General features: G+C 40.2%; 1 protein-coding gene across 2 annotated transcripts in view; it reads right to left on the bottom strand.

Moving 5' to 3' along the window:
* Positions 1-11,258: 11,258 nt before the first annotated feature.
* The window catches only part of CDKL4 (cyclin dependent kinase like 4), a 38,330-nt gene continuing 29,253 nt past the window's right edge, over positions 11,259-20,335 (bottom strand). For both annotated transcript variants that reach the window (XM_066378436.1, XM_066378437.1), the window contains exons 9-10: positions 16,210-16,344; positions 11,259-14,009 (exon numbers count right to left, since the gene is read on the bottom strand). In XM_066378436.1, the coding sequence (XP_066234533.1) occupies positions 13,908-14,009; positions 16,210-16,344 (237 nt within the window). In that variant the 3' untranslated portion in view covers positions 11,259-13,907. The remainder of the gene's footprint in view (positions 14,010-16,209; positions 16,345-20,335) is intronic.

The raw sequence follows: 20,335 nt of genomic DNA, 5'->3' as shown, positions 1-20,335 counted from the left end.
CCAGTGCTATTTTTAACAGGCTCATCATAGAGAATATGGAAAATACAATATATAGAAGATAAAGTTACTCACAATTCTACCACTTAAGACTAACAATTTGTTTTATTTCTTTTAGTCTTTTACAATAATTTGTGTATAATCTTTTCTATTGTCCTCTCCTATCCAATTTAGGATCATACCATATGTGACGTTTTATATTCTGCTTTTATTCCTCCACTTAGATGATGAACATCTCCCCAAGTATTGAATACTTTTTAATGCAACATTACAAACTAATGGGGCAGACTTGCAGGAACTGATGTCTAAAGATTCATTAGAAAGTGAACAAAGCAACTTGCAAAGCAGTATTATAGGGTGAGCATATAAAATACTCACCATGCACTTAATTTTGGTCCCTCCTTCCTTCATTTCTTTCTCTCTTTCCTTTCTTAAAGAGACAAAGAGAGGAAAGGAAGGGTCAGGGGAAGCATTCATTTGTTGTTCCACCCAGCCATGTACTTACTGCTTGCTTCCCTCTCTGCTCTGGAAGGTGATCGAACCCACAACCCTGAGGTTTCAGCATGATGTTCCAACCCACAGAGATAACTGGCCAGGGCCTTGGTTATTTCTTAAGAGGAGGAATTGTGGGCAAATGCTTGGAGGTTTAAATTTTTTAAATAATGTGAATATTATCTCTGGAATCAGAAAAATAATATATATTTAAATATAAATAAAACCCCCATTGTAAAGGGTTGTACAATATTCCCCTATACCATAAAATTCTCCTGCTGATGGACATGTAGATTTATTTCTACCTTTTCACTACAATAGATAATAACAATGCTAGGATGAAGATCTTTGTTTTCAAGCCTTTTTCTGAGTTCATTATACCCTATATTTGAAGGGGAATTTCTAGATCAATTTCTGTGTATTAATCTTAAAGCATTTTTCTTGAAATTTATGCTTATATATAAATGTATGCTTGTATATAAAGAGCAACAGATATAACTTTCTATTTTTTTTTTTTTTTACAGAGACAGAGAGAGAGTCAGAGAGAGGGATAGACAGGGACAGACAGGAACGGAGAGATGAGAAGCATCAATCATTAGTTTTTCTTTGCGCATTGCAACACTTTAATTGTTCATTGATTGCTTTCTCATACGTGCCTTGACCGCGGGCCTTCAGCAGACTGAGTAACCCCTTCCTTGAGCCAGCGACCTTGGGCTCAAGCTGATGAGCTTTTTGCTCAAACTAGATGAGCCCTCGCTCAAGCTGACGACCTTGGGGTCTCAAACCTAGGTCTTTTGCATCCCAGTCCAATGCTCTATCCACTGCGCTGCTGCCCGGTCAGGCTGCTTTCTATTTCTTAATAGTAATCAACTAGACCCCTTAGTTTATAACTTCTAATTTACCCAGAGATTTTCTCATGGGAAAAAAATGTATTCTTTGGAATTATAGTCTAGAGTCATTTTTGAAAACAAATTTCTTAACTCCAATGGAAACTTGAAGACCTGGCCTAATATGCTATGATAGAAAAATAGAGGCAACAGATCAATGTTCTTGATTCATTAAGCTAATATGCTGAGGAATTATTCCCTGGTTGTATTCTAATATGAAATTGAGAAGAGAGACTATAAATAAAAAAATAAAATAAAAATGTCATCAATCCTTGTTTTTTATCCTCTATCCTATTTTGTTATTATTATTATTAATTATTATTTTTGTGAGAGAGAGAGGGAGAGACAGAAATGGAGACAGATGAGAAGCATCAACTCGTAGTTGTGTCACTTCAGTTGTTCATTGATTGCTTCTCATATTGCCTTGATCAGGGAGCTTAAGATGAGCCAGTGACCCCTTGCTCAAGCCAGTGACCTTGAGCTTCAAGCCAGTGACCTACGGGCTCAAGCTAGTGACCACAGGATCATGTCTATGATCTCATGCGCAAGCCGGCAACCTGTGCTCAAACTGGGTAAGCCCGTACTCAAGCTGGTGACCTTGAGGTTTCAAACCTGGGACCTCAGTGTCCCAGGTCAACACTCTATCCACTGTGCCACCACTGGTCAGGCTCCTCTATCCTATGTTAAAAAATATAGTCTAGATCTTTTTTTTATTTCCGTTGATTTTGAGAGAGAAAAGGAGAGGAGGAGGAAGAAGGGGAGAGGGAAGGGAGAGACAGAGGGAGAAGCATCAACTCATTGTTTCACTCAGTTGTCCCATTTAGTTGTGTACTCATTAATTGCTTCTCATACATGCTCTGATGTGGGGTCAAACCCCTGACTTCTGGCGCACAAGGTCACCGCTTTATCCACTCAGCAACCCAGCCAGGGCCTTGTCTTGATCTTTTATAAAAGAAAGTTTGAGATATAATTTACATACCATAAAATTCACCCTTTTAAAGTATACAATTCAATGGTTTTCAAGGCTTGGTTTCCTGATCTGGAAAATCAGAAGTTTGGCATGATCTCACAAAGGACTCTCTGATCCAAATTCTATTCTTTTATACACCGTTAACATTTCATGATAATTTCAGTGCCATAACTTTGGTTGGTGCCAGGTTTTGCATACACAGAAGAGGGATACACAGATGCTTTATTTACATATATGATGAGGTCTACCCCCAAAAGAGGCCAAGCACCTTGTTATAGTTTGGGGCTGGCCATTTAGCTAAGGACACAGTGCTTTTACAGTTACTTTAACTAACATGGGCCTTACAGAAATTACAAATATCAGGATGTAAGAATTCAGTGAAAATTGAAAAATGCCTCAAAGGGAGGGACTTGGCTTCAGACAATTAATACCACCATCGGATGAAAAAATAGCTGAAAGTTTGGTGGAAGCTTTCTGAAAGTTTTCGAGCCAGCTCTGCCACGCCCCGGCTGTCTCTCTGAACTTGAGATTTCTCACTTCAAGAGAAACAGTATTTCCTACAGTATTTGGAGAGTATATAATAGAATATATATAAAGCATCCAGTAAAATGTCTGACATCTGAAAGGGGCTTAATATAATTTAGCTTTCTTTGACCGGTTAATCTGTCATGTACATAAAGGCCATCAGAAAGTGGTAATAATACATGTATGTAAATACATAATTGCTTAATTAGTGAAACTGAAAGAAAATGCCATAATTTGCCTCCATAATGCATCAATAATTTGTATTTCAACAATGCCCTCAGCTTTATATAGAATATTGATTTAAATATTTCCTTTTTGTCATATAAGGCTTGAGTGTTCTATCATTTAATGCTTCTCTCTAGCTTTGATCAAATTTCCTAGAATATTCAGCAGCACTAGTCATTAATGCTCCCTTGCAGGTTTAGAATTTCTAAAAATTAAAAAAAAAACCAATTGATTAGTTTTGCAAGATAAGGGAACTGGGGGTTTGCAAGTTGAGATAAAATAAAAATACTGTAAATAACGTTCTGGGATTTTACATACTGAGAGTGCCGGAAAATCTCCTGGCAACGTTGCTAGATGGAGTCTTCCTGGGACTCTGCCAAGGGTTTACTTTAACCCTTAGGAATTGTGCAATTGGAAAAGTGAAGTTTCCATTTCACTTGTGCTTAACAGCTATTCTTTCAGGCATACATATTCCTCTTTGTTGATGTTATTGATCAAAGGGCATGATGTACACTTACTGAGCAAGAACTGTATTCTTCCTCTGCAGAGTGGCGTCTAGCCCACCTACTTACGGTGTGCCATCATCTGTGGCAACAAGCGGATTAAAGTGCTTATTAAAGCAAAACAACAGTAATAAAAAAACAAAAACCAAGCCCACTGTTGAATACTATAAACCATCTAATACTTCTTATACACCTTTGATTTGCTTAAAAAAAAACAAAAAAACTGGCCTCTTGCAGAGCCAGATAGAACACAATCCCTTTCTCTGTCCTCACCTCTCCCATCAATCCATGACAGACCCAAGAAAAGGAGGGTAGAGAGGTCACAGGAACAGGACAAGGGATAGATGACAGTTTTTGCTATTTCACAAAATATCATAGCTAGAACGATTCTTAAGAACACTGAGCTTGAGGCCCTGGCCGGTTGGCTCAGTGGTAGAGCGTCAGCCTGGCATGCAGGGGTCCCAGGTTCGATTCCCAGCCAGGGCACACAGGGGAAGCGCCCATCTGCTTCTCCACCCCTCCCCCTCTCCTTCCTCTCTGTCTCTCTCTTCCCCTCCCGCAGCCGAGGCTCCATTGAAGCAAAGATGGCCCGGGCGCTGGGGATGGCTCCTTGGCCTCTGCCCCAGGCGCTAGAGTGGCTCTGGTTACAAAAGAGCGATGCCCCGAGGGGCAGAGCATCGCCCCCTGGTGGGCAGAGCATCGCCCCTGGTGGGCGTGCCGGGTGGATCTCGGTCGGGCGCATGCGGGAGTTTGTCTGACTGTCTCTCCCTGTTTCTAGCTTCAGAAAAATACAAAAAAAAAACAAAAACAAAAACAAACAAACAAAAAAAACCAACACTGAGCTTGACTACTCCTTATTCTAGACTAGTGGTAGTCAACCCAATCCCTACTGCCCATTAGTGGGTGTTCCAGCTTTCATGGTGGGCGGTAGCAGAGCAATCAAAGTATAAATAAAAAGATAGATTTAACTGTAGTAAGTTGTTTTATAAAGATTTATTCTGCCAAACTTAGCGAAAACCTGACATAAAGTACTTGGTAAGTAATTATTAGTATATGCTTTAACTTGCTGTAGCTCAGCTTTATAAATTTTATAGTGTAAAGTTACTTCCCTACTTTATAAATCACCATTACTGTGGAACCAGTGGGTGGTTAGAAAATTTTACTACTAACAGAGATACAAAAGTGGGTGGTAGGTATAAAAAGGTTGACTACCCCTGCTCTAGACTGAGGGACCAGAGAGAGAAGGGAGCATGCTCAACACAGGGCAGTTGGTATCAGAGTTGGCTCTAGAACTCATACAAGGCAGTTCCATTTCCCCACACTGCTTCTATGCATGTTCTTTGTAAGAAACCATGGGCAGAGTGGCACTGCTATATCTTCAAAGCAGACATGGTTTGCTGTAGGCACATGTCCACCTCCATTGCTCACCCTGGTGGTGCCCTCTGCTCCTGATCCCTGAAGACCTGATGCCCTCGGGTGCCCACCAGCCCACCAGCCCTCCACCAGCCCACCAGCCCCAGGCCAGGGCTTCATTTTCTCAGCATACTCATAACAAACAGCTCTTGAGAAAAGAGATTCTTTTAAACAAATTCACGTAAAAATTCTAACTGGTACTTTATCTTCCTAATCTTTTCAGTAGGATTACTTTGGAACCCAGATGAATTTCTAAATGTTAAATATTTAAGGCAGAATGAGGAAGGGATTTTTATCTCTTCTAGATCAGTTGGCCTGTGGGGCAGAATTAGTCATGGTTTTGCTCTATGTCAAGTCATAAAGGGCTCACAGAAAAGGCAAGGGGGGAGAGGTCCTCTGTCCCAGGTTTAAAAAGAAATACAGCAAATTTATTGATGGAAGTCTTGTTTCTATAAAAAGGGCAGTGTCCGGCCAGGGCACACAGGAGAAGCGCCCATTTGCTTCTCCACCCCTCCGCCGCGCTTTCCTCTCTGTCTCTCTCTTCCCCTCCTGCAGCCAAGGCTCCATTGGAGCAAGGATGGCCCGGGCGCTGGGGATGGCTCTGTGGCCTCTGCCTCAGGCGCTAGAGTGGCTCTGGTCGCAACATGGCGACGCCCAGGATGGGCAGAGCATCGCCCCCTGGTGGGCAGAGCGTCGCCCCTGGTGGGCGTGCTGGGTGGATCCCGGTCAGGCGCATGCGGGAGTCTGTCTGACTGTCTCTCCCTGTTTCCAGCTTCAGAAAAATGAAAAAAAAAAAAAAAAAGGGCAGTGCAACTGATAAACAATAAAAGTAATAAAAGAGAATAAAATATTTGTATACCTGTAAGATGCTTCTACGTAGATATTTTTCCCCACTCCCTCCCTCTCTCCCTCTTTTTCTTTCTTTCTCTTTCTTTCTTTTTTTCTTTTCTCTCTCTCTCTCTCTCTCTCTCTCTCTCTCTTTCTTTCTTTCTTCTTTCTTTCTTTCTTTTTTAAGTACTGGGAACTGCTTAAACATGAACCCAGATGTGCTATCTGGAATTTGGGGCAACAAGCAGTCCAGGTTACATTTGGAATGTGGATTTAGAAATGGATGAGAGGAATTCTACATGAGCCCTTGAAGCCAACTCATGGCTAAGAGCCCATGACTTAGAGGGAATATTTGATATAGAGACAATTTTGGTGAGGAATTTTTTTTTCTAAATGGGATTACATTTAAGGAATAGCAAAGTGTAGGGTATCTAAAGAGATCTCAATCTCTATAACAGATGTATTTTAGGGATGTTTGAATTAATTATAAGATTATTTTCAAATTTGCCTTATGTAAGATAGCGTTGGATGATTTTTCAGGATGAAGACAGCAGGTAGTAGAAGGAGATTAGCAAATCCAGGAGGAAGGAAATTGAATAATGAAGCAGGTGTTGGTCAGAGCAGAGAGTGGAGTGACGGGTATTTGTTGAGAAGAAATCTGGTGACAGTACGGTAGGGATTCAAATTCAAGACAAGTAGATGTGTGACTAGAATGAAGGATAGGTAGGAAGGGAGGAATGGTGGAAAGGTGATCTTGAGATGGGGACAGTTGCAGGACAAGTGACAAATACCAAGCCTTCCTCTCCTTTCCTTTTCTTTCTCTCTCTGGAAGTGTTTCTTAAAGTTTAGGACTGACTTCTTCTCACACTTTCTCACTGCCTCAGGAATACAAACTGTTCATGTGATTTCAATTGCTGGACAACACAGATTAAATTAAGACTTGCAGCTCTACCCCAGATCACTTGCTTTTTCTCTAGTGGAGCTTCCTACAGCTAATTACCCTGGACTGCTTAACAAACACAATATTAAATTTGTTTTGCATATTCCCTGACCTAACATGCCTTTTTCCACACAATGTAGTGGTACCTCCCCAGCAAACACTTCTATCTTTGATGATTCTAATCCCTCAGAAAATCTCTTAGAGTCATGGTCAGATTATTTCATAATGGCGGTGTTGATGTCTTCCTTTAAAATCTCTGGTGAGGTCTTAATTTGTGCCTTTCTGGTTAATCTCATTAGGTTGCTTCGTTTTGGTGGCTACATATTCCATTAAAGGCTTGTTTTCCTCTGTTTTTGCCCAGTCCTTGCAAACTTGATAGTGTTTGCTTGACAATAAGCAAACATTTAAAATAGTGTTAATAAACTAAATTGGCGTGAAAAGAAAATCTTGACATTTTTCTTTGCTGGAAATAAGAGCCTTTTTGTGTTGAAAATACAAAGGGCACCATTAAAAATCATGAAAGGAGAAAGGTTAGTTCAAAAGAAAATAAAAGAATTGAAGCACATTTAAATAATGGCCTCATTCATTATTTTACTAATTGTTTTCCTCTCTTTTGATTGTCTTGAGCCTTTTCACCTTTTTAAGCCACAGAAACTATTGTTATAGTATGGAACTGAAGTGACAAGAAAATTTCGTATCTTGTAGCTTAGGTATTATAAAGAATCAAAGAAATATTTTGATAAATTGAAAGAAAAAAAAAAGTCTTATGGCCTCAAAGTAAAGCTGTGAAGATGTTCTTAGGAATAAGAATCTAGCTGGTCAGACTGGAAAAGATTTTGTTAGTTTTTCCATTTGTAAAATTTCCCAACCTAAGACGCAAAAAAGAGCAGTCACCATGCCAGCTGCTCAGATATTCCAACTGATGGGAAATTAAATAAAAAGTTCTGGAATTTATATGCGAAGATGACAGTTTTTCTTACCTAAATACAGAGCATTAGACAATGGGCTAAGAGCTGAGTTAGACAAAAATAAGGAGACAAAAATATTTCCAACTTTTATTAAAATAAGCTAAAGAATATATTCAGGTTAAGTTACATATACAAATATAAGGTCACCAAAGTATTTAATCCCACATTAAGGTTTTCTAAATATCGTAAGCTAAACTTTAAAAAATGTTATGTATTTATGTAGTTAATGTAATATAGCTAAAAAGGCTTTGTAATAAATTGTTGCTAGCAGCATAGATGGCCATTTTTCTAATTATCATATGCTAATTAATATATCACCATAATTTCATGTGGTAGAAAATATGTTCTAAAATAGTATATAGACACACAACATCCTCAATGGACAATATAGAGAATTATGGTTAGTGACTAGTATTCACAACAGGAAAAAAAACATAACTTTATAAATACAAGTCATTTATATGTCTGTTAAGTAGGGTGATCAATTCTCAGCTTGAGAAAATTATAGGTTAAACACTGCTGCTGAAATAGAAAACAAGAATAATTCGGATATATTTGTAGAATCCTATTAAGTTATCACTTACCAAAATTACTAAAAGTTTTACTGAGATTAGAAATGTACTAAATGTTCTTTGCCTTAATGGTTATCTTAAATGAACATTTCACAGCATACGTGTCATTTGTAAGCTAATCGGTGTTAGACTAAGGCATCAAAATGTTTGCATATTATTCTGCATTTTAAAAGCACACTTTTTTTTACATTAAAAATCTAGTGATAATTAGCTTTAAAATCCACCTAAGTTTATAAAACTTAACTTCCATTAGATGGTTGTCTGCAAACTGCTATTGACATGATGAACTATCAGATGGTAGTTTTATGTGTGTTTGTGTGTGTGTGAAAGAAATCAAGCAAGCGAGAGATGAGAGAGACAGAAATAGATATCTCTGAGCTCCTGGCTAGATCATAAACACCCAAATTTACCTTGGTATTGTTAATGAAAAACAATCTTTAGAAAGCATCTTTTTTTTTTTTAAACCACATTTTAAAAAATTATTTTTATTTATTTTTAGATTTTATTTATTCATTTTAGAGAGAGGAGACAGACAGACAGACAGAGAGAGAGAAGGGAGGGAGGAGCAGAAAGCATCAACTCTCATATGTGCCTTGACCAAGAAAGCCCAGGGTTTCAAACCGGCAACCTCAGTGTTCCAGGTCGATGCTTTTACCTACTGTGCCACCGCAGGTAAGGCTAGAAAGCATCTTTTAGTGGGAGGTGTGTCCAGGACATGAAGCTGAAGGGGAGCCTTAGAGCATCTAGTTTATCAACTCCTTTATCATACAAATGAGAAAAGAAGGCAAAGAAATGTTACACGTCTATGCAGAGAGTTGCAAGCCAGGGCTAGAATCTGGTGTCCTAACTCCCAGATCACATGATAGTTCTGTTAGTGAACCACCACTCTTAAAAACTTCTAGTTGTCTGCTGAAACATGAAGTTGTTGAGTTAAAGATTTTAATCTAATACAAACACATACACACCTACCCAGAACATTAATTTGTGAATGGCATTTTATCTTTATGTCTTAACTATATGTATTAAAAATCCAGATATTTGCAATTCATCTAATATCTCACACTGACTCAATTTTTTTGCTTGTGGAATTTTAGGATCATTCCTTTTTTGGTAATATGTTTTAATTAAAAAAATATTTTCTTGCCCTGGCCGGTTGGCTCAGCGGTAGAGCGTCGGCCTAGCGTGCGGAGGACCCGGGTTCGATTCCCGGCCAGGGCACATAGGAGAAGCGCCCATTTGCTTCTCCACCCCTCCGCCGCGCTTTCCTCTCTGTCTCTCTCTTCCCCTCCCGCAGCCAAGGCTCCATTGGAGCAAAGATGGCCCGGGCGCTGGGCATGGCTCCGTGGCCTCTGCCTCAGGCGCTAGAGTGGCTCTGGTCGCAATATGGCGACGCCCAGGATGGGCAGAGCATTGCCCCCTGGGGGGCAGAGCACCGCCCCTGGTGGGCGTGCCGGGTGGATCCCGGTCGGGCGCATGCGGGAGTCTGTCTGACTGTCTATCCCCGTTTCCAGCTTCAGAAAAAAGGAAAAAAAAAAAAAAAAAAATATTTTCTTAAAAATATTTTATTTATTGATTTTTTAGAGAGAGAGTAGTGAGAGAGAGAGACAGAGAGAGAGAGAGAAGGGGGAGGAGCATGAAGCTTCAACTCCCATATGTGCCTTGACCGGGCAAGCCCAAGGTTTCGAACCGAGGACCTCAGTGTTCCAGGTCGACGCTTTATCCCACTGCGCCACCACAGGTCAGGCCTAAAAAAATATTTTTTGAGGAATTCTATGCCATTTGCTCTAAAACCACAATTGGAAATCTTTTACTTTTTAATGTTTTAATTTTTATTTTTTATTATTATTCAGTGAGGAGGAGGAGAGGCCGAGACAGACTCCTCCTGCATGCACCCTGACTGGAATCCACCTGGTAAGTCCACTCAGGGGTGATGCTTTTCCCATCTGTGGCATTGCTCCATTGCTCAGCCCCTGAGCTCTTTTTAGTGCCTGAGGCAGAGGCTAGGAAGCCAACCTCAGTGTCCGGGGCCCACTCACTCCAGTTGAGCCATGGCTGCAGGAGGGGAAGAGAGAGAGAGAGAGAGAGAGAGAGAGAGAAGCGAGAGGGGGAGGGATAGAGAAGCAGATGGGTACCTCTGTGTGCCCTGACAGGGAATTGAACCTGGGACATCCACATGCCAGGCTGACGCTCTACCACTGAGCCAACCAGCCAGGTCTTGATTGGAAATCTTTGATGGTGACAAATGATTATGAAAGTGATATCTTGTTTTAAAAAGTTGTAATTCTATGGCAAGTAAGCTAAAGAAACATAAAATATTTTCAGAATTAAATTTTTTCAAAATAACTTAATATTCTTCTGACCTGTAGTTTGGAGAATCTCCTAGAAGAATGAATGAAGTGTGACATCGCTTAGAAGGCAGAAGAAGGAACATCTACTCTCTGCTTATCTCTTCCTTCCCTGCCTGAGAATTTTGTTTTACCCTTTAACTCAATCACCTCCCTAGTCCCAAGCATTCTAAAGCCTCTTAGGCACAACTTTTTAATGCTTCAGTCTAGTTAAAATAATCTCAAAAAGAGACCCGCTGGAAAGGGGTTTGTGGTTGGGGCAAGTAGGAACAATGACTGCTTTTAAATATTACCAGGACTGCAATGGAGACTAAAGATGGCCCCAGCAAACAGGCTTATGAAGCTGAGATAGTCTAATGAAATGTCCTTTTCTATGGTGTATTTCATTCTTCCCCAAGCAGCAGGAGCCCTAAGAGGAAGTAAAGTCTGCATTTTTAATTCTTTGTAAAGTGCTCTGCAATTAAAACAAACAAACACCTGCATGGAGATTCTCAGGCACATGTGTGGAAGTCAGAGGAAACCAGGGTGCACAAAGGCCATGCAGAGGGGGAAAAGGGAGCATTTGGGTGGCATTACTCACTATGACAGCGCGGCATTTGTGCAGCCTGAGAAAGAGCTACGTAAACAGACAATAAAGCTGGCAAGATGGCACAGGTAAGACAAGTCCCAGGTAAACCAGAAACTGTGCAAGACTATGAAGGCCAGGCGTGCTTCCAGAGTCCTGTGGGCTTCTGTGAAGAGCCCAGGCAAGACTCTGGGCTGGGGAGAAGTTCTACAAAAGCCACGACTTAATTTGGGTGCTAGAGCCAGAAATGCAACTGTCTTTCCTGTGGTGGAGAACAGCAAGGGGAGCTGTGCAGTACAGGCGTGGGAAATCTGCATGGGGAACAGTTTGAGATCTGTGTGCCCGAGGGGTTCAGGCAGCAGCAGTGCTACGTGACCTCGGGAAAGTCAAGCATGCAAACGTCATCAGAAGAGTATCATTCTTTTTATAATTTTTTTTTTATTTTTTCTAAGTTAGAAGCAGGGAGGCAGTCAGAAAGACTCTGGCATACCCCCTACCGGGATCCACCGGGCATGCTCTGCCCCTCTGGGGTGTTGCTCCTTGTAGCTGGAGCCATTCTAGCATCTGAGGTGGAGGCCATGGAGTCACCCTCAGTGCCCGGGACAACTTTGCTCCAATGGAGCCTTGGCTGCAGGAGGGGAAGAGAGAGACAGAGAGAAAGGAGAGGGGGAGGGGTGGAGAAGCAGATGGGTGCTTCTCCTGTGTGCCCTGACCAGGAATCGAACCCGGGACTTCCACATGCCTGGCCGATGCTCTACCGCTGAGCCAACTGGCTAGGGCTGAGTACCATTCTTTGTGGCCACATGACTGCATCAGAACGTTTTTCTAAGCATTAGATGCTCTCTCCTCTCCAGTGATACACAAATGATGGATGTGTCTAAGGGGGAAAAAACTGAGAAATGCTTATTTGAATTCTTAAATGAAAGCAAAAATAAGAGTAGATGAGTACCTTCCCAACCTCTGCCCAAACCATCATTGTTGTTGAGGCACAATTATAAGCAAAATACATAATGGAGTCTTGTGTAGCCTTGATTTTATCTTTTATTTCAAATTTTCCTTGTACCTGTACTGTCATCTTATTAAGAACTCAAGATACATACAACTCTGAATAGGCCCATTCTTGATAATAAGATGAAAATAAGAAGTTCCTAGCAGGTTACAGAAACACTTAGAATATCCTTCCTCCTTTCAGTGAGGGAGGAACTATTGCTTAGATGTCATGATTCTTTAGTAAAGAGATGCTCCCTAATAACTGAGATTATCTGGAAGTTTCCCTAGCCAGGTTTATAAGTGCAGTAAACTTTTACAGATGAATAGAAGGTGTCACTGTGTTTTCTTAAAAATACTTTATCCTTATTGTCTTGGTGCCAGATACAAGGAATTTCTGGACTTATGTGTAATCGTGTATGTTTAGTTGAGCACGCCAAACCTTGGAGCAGAAAAGAATTAACAGAATAAATCTTAATGCTTATAGATATGAACATCACTCTTTTTGTGCCAGACAGGATAGACAGCCTCATGCTATGATTTTACATGAATCCTTTGTCAGCAAGCTGAAAATACCTTAAATATTCTGCATCGTTCTTAGATGTCCAGGATAAGAGGCATCTACCATAATGTTTCAAAGTTTATATAGATATATATATACACACACACATATGTATGTATGTACGTACGTACGTAGGTCTGTCACGTTCTCTTGGGAAAATATCTCAATATAAATTAGGCTCACCTATTGAGGTGTTTTGTGTGTTTGCTTTTTTTTTTTTTTTTTTTTTTTTTTTTTGGTAAAAGACACAAATGAAGTTAACTGAAAGATAATCTTCCTGCTCTCAGAAATGTTTATAAACCTGACTTGATCATGGTGCACAAGCTTAGGGCTGCACAAGTTCATAGAAGTTGTAGATATAAACGTTTGGAAGAGATTGTTAATAAACTACAGTATACCCAGGAAAATAGGGCTAGGTACTAATATTTAGCCAGGAGGAGAAAAGGACAAGAAACCATTATGTACCAAAGGACTGCATTAGAGTCAGCAGTCAATTATCCCCAGTTCATCCACTATTTGCTATGCAAATGAAGTTTTCTCTAGCTAGTTTTAAAATAGAATTGCCAATGTCTCATGAGACAGAGAAAGTAGAGTCTGCCCTGGAATCAAGGAATAAACCTAGATGACATTTCAAGGTTCCCTTCCTACACCAGTATAAAAGCACAGAATAAAATGTCAGCATTACTCAACCAGAGTGAATTAAAATGCAGAAACATAATGTCCTCACACAAACAACAGTGAGCAAGCTATTTGATATTGCTTTAAGATATTTTGTGGTCAGCTAAAGCAAGATGATATATATATGTAAATCTTTTTCATAAATCAAAGTATAAGCCCACAAATCCTCAATATAAATCGCCTTGAGGGCTGTTCTGATGAAATTTGAAAATATCTCCTCCATATGTGCAGTTTCAGACTTTATAACATTTAAAGAAAATGTTCTAAAAGATAAAGTTGGCATGTGAAAAGCATGGGCAGAGGAATCAGTAATGATCAGAGCAAAAACAATTCTAGAAGGCATCTTAATTTTCATATGGCTTATTTGCATTTGAAACACTGAGAATTCCTATCTCTTTTGTACAAAAGTGTGTACATATTAAATTACTTTCCACTTGAAAGAACATTTTCCTAAATGTTTGGAAGATGATCAAATTTTAACTGGAGGACTTGTTTTCTTCCATCAGGTGTGGGGGAGATGTGGCTTCCTGGTATGAGAGGCAATAGTTGATTCTAATAGCAAGAACAAGACAAAAAATAAAAAAGTAAATTGAAAACAATTCCCATTTGTACAGTTTGATTTAAAGGTGGCAAAAAAGGATACATGCAGTACAAAGATGTCAAAACACATGAATTTAAAAATTAAGTAGATACCTTTCTAAAAATGGTGACATTCTGATACCTGAAAATTAAATTCCATTACTTATTCTAGGCTTCTCATGGATGCACTCTAATTTATTTCAATACACAAATGTCTGAGTATCTAGTCAGTGTTTAAAAGACAGATGCCCACCAGCTACTAAACAGTAATTCCAAGAGTCTACATTCTGCCCATCTCAAATTTGAAATTTTAGGATTCTAATTTTAAAATATTGGCAGAACAAAAAAATAAAGTAAAATGTTGGCAGGACAGCAAAGATTAAAAACCTCTTTAACTGTCAACTTCAAACAATATTTAATGTACAGGTATTTTTCTGGTCATCCACTCAGAGATCTAGAAGTTGGTACCTGGGTAGAAATTTGAACTCACAAAATGAAACCACTCTAAATGAAAAGATCTTTCTGAAAAAAATTTTTTCTTTTTAATTTTTAACTTTTTTTCTGAGATGGTAAAATGTCTTGGAAAGAAGTGTGTGCTCAAAAAAAGAAAACCAGGACTTGAAAGACATCCTTGTCTTTCTCTTAGTCTTGCTCTCTGGAGACTTCCCTTGGTGGAGAAAGATGTTTGCACAGTGACTCATGGTGGGTGCTCTAGTGGGACGACTGCATAGAGATGGGCAGGACACAGTTGACTAAGGACAGAGAATATAACACAATCTTTGTAAATGTGTTTCTTTTCCTTCTGTTATCCTGGGTCTCTGGGAAGGTTTTCTGCAAAGTCCCTGATCTTTATCAGTGGGCTACAGGGTATTAAGGAACGGGGAGTACAGCTGTGAGCTGGGGACTTATAGGGAGAGCACATCCCCACCCCATTAGAAGACAGTGTGGCAGAACTTGAGTAAAGGACCAACAGGCAGGATGGAATTGCTGTCCTACCTCCCCAGTCTAAGATGAGGAATCTAGTGAGATGTTTTTAAGTGGATAGTGTTTTTACAAGTACACCGCATTTCAGATTGCCTCCTCAGACTTATCTAAACAAACCCTAATCTTTTGGGCTTAACTTGCAAACATATAACTTTAACAGTAAAGGTAAAATGATCTACATAATACAAATTTGGAGACCCAAAGATTTAGGATACACAGAAATCATCTTAAAATTTCTTCTTATTGATTAGCTTAATCTTCTTCTCCCAACAAACTTCTATTTTAACTATCAAATGTTGGAAAAAACACTTTCTTTCTTTGTGGTAACATGCCAATGTGAAGATGAATGGCCAAAAAGTAGATCAAAGGTAAAAGATTAAGCAAATGCAAATGGAACTATTGTCAGTTTCTGATAAATTAAAAATTACCATGTTGGCTTATTAATAAGTATTGCTCATCTATTTAGTTATTTGGATCACATTTATTAAGTACCTTCTATGTGACAGGTATTGTTTTAGATGTTGGGGATACAAGATTGGGGGGAAAAACCCAAACTTACTTCCATAAAGTTTGTGTTTTAACTTCAAAGTTTTCTGCAAACCAGTAAAAAGTAGTAACCCAATAATCTACAGAATCAATGTTTGTCATCATGTTTACCATGTTTTTCTGCAATACTGACACATCTGAGAATTGAGTTTGGTTCCCAGATGTCTGGTTTTCATCTCTTTGTATGTGGTCAGAGCTGGCCTTGTCTTTGAGAAAAAAATCTAGAAAAGGCAGATTTAGGTGCCTGCCCAGGTGAAAAGATGTAAGAGTCAAGTCTCTTTTACTGCACACCTGGAGGCTCCAAGAAGATACTGGGATTGCTCTGCAAATCTGGTTTAAACTCAGTCCTATTGTAATTGGGGTTTTAGTATATGAAGCTGCTGTATTTTGGGTACCTGTTCTGGCTGGTGGGTATCCAATCAAGTGTAACAAAAGAATTGTGCAATAATTTGATATAAGTGCATTTGGAATAAGACTTTGTGACAATCTGGATTTTTTCATAATTTTATGATATTTATTAGGTAAACAAACACAACTAAACCCATGCAAAGTTAAGGTCTTGTTGTCCACCTAATCTTATTTGCAAAGGTAGAAGGAGGAAAATGATTGTTTTGATAGCACTTTAACTTTTGAATGGCGGTACCTGCTGACGTCTTCTGTTTCTTCCTTCATTACGAGCTTTTCTTTTAATTTGGTCCTCTTGGAAAGAATCAAAGTAGGGGCTCTCCAGGAGTTGCTCACAGGTTAGTCTGTCATCTGGATTCATCTTCAGACACTCCTTTGGAAGAAAAACAAAGAAGATACTAAAAGAGGAGCCTATTTTGTCACTGTGTCCCAAAACTCTGAGTAATGACTGGACAGAGCCACCAGAAGTTTAGAAAATCAGACCTGTATAGTAACCAGCACTTACAAGTTGTTAATAACTGTGGTCATCTCTATTTCTTCATTAGTTCACTCTGGCATCCACACCCATAATTCTACTTAGTGGCTCGTGTTAGTCACATCTATCACCCCTGTTTCCCTATCCCTAAATCTACTTCCCTAACTTGCGTCCTCCTCTCAATAATGTTAAATACTATTGACCACATCCTTCTTCTTAAAATTCTCCTTTCAGCTTCTCTGATGCCTCACTTTTGTTCCCCTACTTCCTGGGCACTCTTCTTCAAACCAGCCTTTCCTAGTTTACATTCTTCTCCCCAGTGCTTGTATAAAATTCCTTAAGGCTCAATCCCAGATTCCCTTTTCTTCTCATTTGTTCTAAGTTTCTAGCTAATCTCACTGATGCTCCATAGCTTCAATGGTCAAGGTTTACTTCCTCGTGTATGTTTCTGGTCCAGAGGTCTCCTTTGAAATTCAGACCCTAATCTCTGCTTTGTCACAAGGGCACTGTTATGGGTTGAACTGTGTCCTCCCCAAATATTAAAGTCCTAACCCACTGTACCTCAAAATGTGACCTTATTAGGAAATAGGGTCTTTGCAGACATAATTAGCTATGATGAGGTCTTACTGAAGTACCGTGGGATCTACTCCAGTATGATTGGTGCCTTTATAAGAGGGAAGACACTGCCAAGTCGGACGCATACAGCATACAGCACGTGAAGACAGGCAGAGATTGCAGCTCTGCTGCCAGAAGCCCAGAGATGCCTGGGACTTCCGGACCTGGAAGAGGCCAGGAAGGACCCTCCCCTAGAAGCTCTGGAGAGAGCATGGCCCTGCCAACACCTGGATTTTAGACTTCTGGTCTCCGCAACTGTGAGAATAAATTTGTTATTTTTAGCCACCCAGTGTCTGGTACTTTCCTACTACAGCCCTAGGAAACTATAAACACAGCTCCTCTCTGCCATCTTCCTCTACTTTACTCCCCAGATCTAAATGATCATCATGTCCTATCAGTTTTATTTCCAGTTATATCTTGAATTCATTCACTTCCTCATATGGACTTTCAGTCTACTGAAATCTAGTCTCTTGCTAAACACCTCTGGTTTGTTTTGTAAAGAGCGCTTGTAGATTCTAAGAGGCTGTTGAAGCTGCGCCTCTCCACGGGCCTGAGCTGAACGGTGTCCTGCCTGATTAGTTTTAGGTGCTCTGAGAGGCAGGGAGGGAGCTGAGGGCTCTGAATCCCTGACTGCCTCACGAATATCCTTCTGTACACAAGAGGCTGAGGAATTCTCAGAGTACTCCCACGTAGTGCTCTGAGCCTTGGAAAGGTTTTCAAGATGAGGGGCAAGAAATTCGAACTGCAAAGTCCAATTTGGGATCCTTTCCCTGAAACTTCAAATTTCCCAAAAAGTCCTTGAACAAAATTTCCAAGAGTCTGCAGTCTTCCTGATGATCAGATAACACTGACATAGTGATGGATGGTCATGGCTAGGAAAACATATAATGAAAAAGAAATATTGTAGCCACTGTTTCATTTTAAACCTAATGAACAGAACACAAAAGATCTGCCACATATTGGCAACTGCATGCCACCACGGTCCTTGGCACTGTCACTGGCTGGCACTTCACCTACTTGAACAGTTCCCTGCCTCAACTGTGGCCCAGTGCCATGGGATAACTCCTGTTATGGTGGCTAGTACAGTGGTACCTTGAGATACAAATAGACCAACATATGAATTTTATTTTATTTTATTTTTTTAAGATACGAGCTGCGATTCGGTCTGTATTTTTGTTTGAGATCCGAGCGAAATTCCAAGATATGAGTCATGATTCGGGAAGCTGCCGCTAGTTGGCGCATAGGCGCACGGGTCCAGTATCAGCAGTTTGATATACGAGTTGACTCACTTATGAGCTCAGTTACAGAACGAATTAAATTTGTATCTCAAGGTACCACTGTACTTATTTGTTGTTAAAGTTGTCTCAATTGCAATTTTTTAAGACTTCATTTATTCATTTTAGAGAGGGGAGAGGGGAGGAGGAGAAGGAAGCATCAACTCCCATATGTGCATTGACTGGCAAGCCCAGGGTTTCGAACAGGGAACCTCAGCATTCCAGGTTGATGCTTTTTCTTCTGTGCCACCACAAGTCAGGTGATGTCTCAGTTGCAATTAATGAAGGAAAGCCTGCCTTCATCTAACATGGGGCAGGAGCCTGGGACATTGGGTGTGGCCCACTGAATAGCACAGTTCTTTTTTTTTTTTTTAATTTTTTTTACAGGGACAGAGAGAGAGTCAGATAGAGGGACAGATATAGACAGACAGGAACGGAGAGAGATTAGAAGCATCAATCATCAGTTTTTCGTTGCAACATCGTAGTTGTCCATTGATTGCTTTCTCACATGTGCCATGACTGTGGGCCTTCAGCAGACTGAGTAACCCCCCACTCGAGCCAGCGACCCTAGGTCCATGCCAGTGAGCTTTTTTTTGCTCAAGCCAGATGAGCCCGTGCTCAAGCCAGCAACCCCGGGGTCTCGAACCTGGGTCCTTCCGCATCCCAGTCAGACGCTCCATCCACTGCGCCACCGCCTGGTCAGGCGAATAGCACAATTCTTGATGCACTTGAGAGAGTTCTCAGGTCTCAGGTCAAACATTATAGGTCTAAATCAAAGAGCTGAGTGACAAAACTAGCTTTACCCAGAATCTTGGGCAAGCCAACAGGTCACCACACTTTTGGAGATACGGATAGGGAGTCTGTTCTACACTTTGGAGTTTTTGTGCCCCAGAAGTTTTCTCTCTGGTTAGTTGGAGGAGAAACCACAGGGAGGCCTGACCACAACATGAGAATGAGTGGGGTTTGCAGTGCTTGACACCCCCCATCCTAACTGCTCTGAATTTTTTAAACTGTCAGTGGGTCAGTCAGAACAACCTGTCCAGAACAAGGTCAGAAAATTTGGCTTCCAGGACGGGGCCTGCAAAGTGCTGGGTTAAGGCTGGTCATAGCAGCAAGACAGGGAGAAGACAGCTGAGGTCCCCGGGAGCAGAGGTGAGGGCAGTGTGAGAGCACAGAGGTGTCAGGCTCCAAGTCTCAGGAGGACTCAGATGAAGGAATCCAGCACCCTGGAGAGCACCTTTGCTGCTACCAGTACTGGCACAAAAGCTGTGTGCAAAGTTGACTCTAGACCACTCAGTTGGCTAGATCATATGAGTTTCAACTGGGCTGCTTATCATAATTATCGAGGGGGATGTTTAATGATATAAATTCTAAGGTCCTATTTATAGAAATTCTGCTTCCGTAATCTGAGGTTAGATACTGGAATGTGTGTTTTTAAAAAGCTCATCATTCTGATGAGCAGTATGAAAACCACTGCTATAAATAGAACTTAATTGATTGTTAAAGATAGATACTCTTACTGGTAGCTCCAGCCCTATCCCCTAAGGGCTTTTAGTATCCACTTTGGATGGAAGAGTCACATCTAGCACAGACTCAGTTGGTCAAGCATGAATAGCATATAGCTATAGGTGAGTTTCTTCTACTTTTTATTAGAATTTGTCCTTTGTTTGATTATCTCTTTTAGGCCTGGTGCAGAAGCTATATATGGTGTCTATATGGCTCTGACTTTGTCTGGTCTTTTACTAATTTTTTATATATTATTAAAATTTTTATTTAACTCAATGCATCTAAAATGTTATCAGTTCAACATGAAATTAATGCTTTAAATTATTAAAATATTTTGTACTCTTTTTATAATAATTTTCATAGTTTAAATAGGCCATATTTCAAGTGCTCAGTATTAACGTGGTGGCTACCATATTGGACAATGTAGCTCTAGACCTTCGAACTTAAAAAGTATATTTATTCTTATCAACTTCCAAATCTAAATATATTAACTT

This window comes from Saccopteryx leptura, chromosome 3, assembly GCF_036850995.1.
Source record: "Saccopteryx leptura isolate mSacLep1 chromosome 3, mSacLep1_pri_phased_curated, whole genome shotgun sequence".
Classification (NCBI taxonomy): domain Eukaryota; kingdom Metazoa; phylum Chordata; class Mammalia; order Chiroptera; family Emballonuridae; genus Saccopteryx; species Saccopteryx leptura.
The sequence above is the reverse complement of the archived record's forward strand: the minus strand, read 5'-3'. Positions and strand labels throughout refer to the sequence as shown.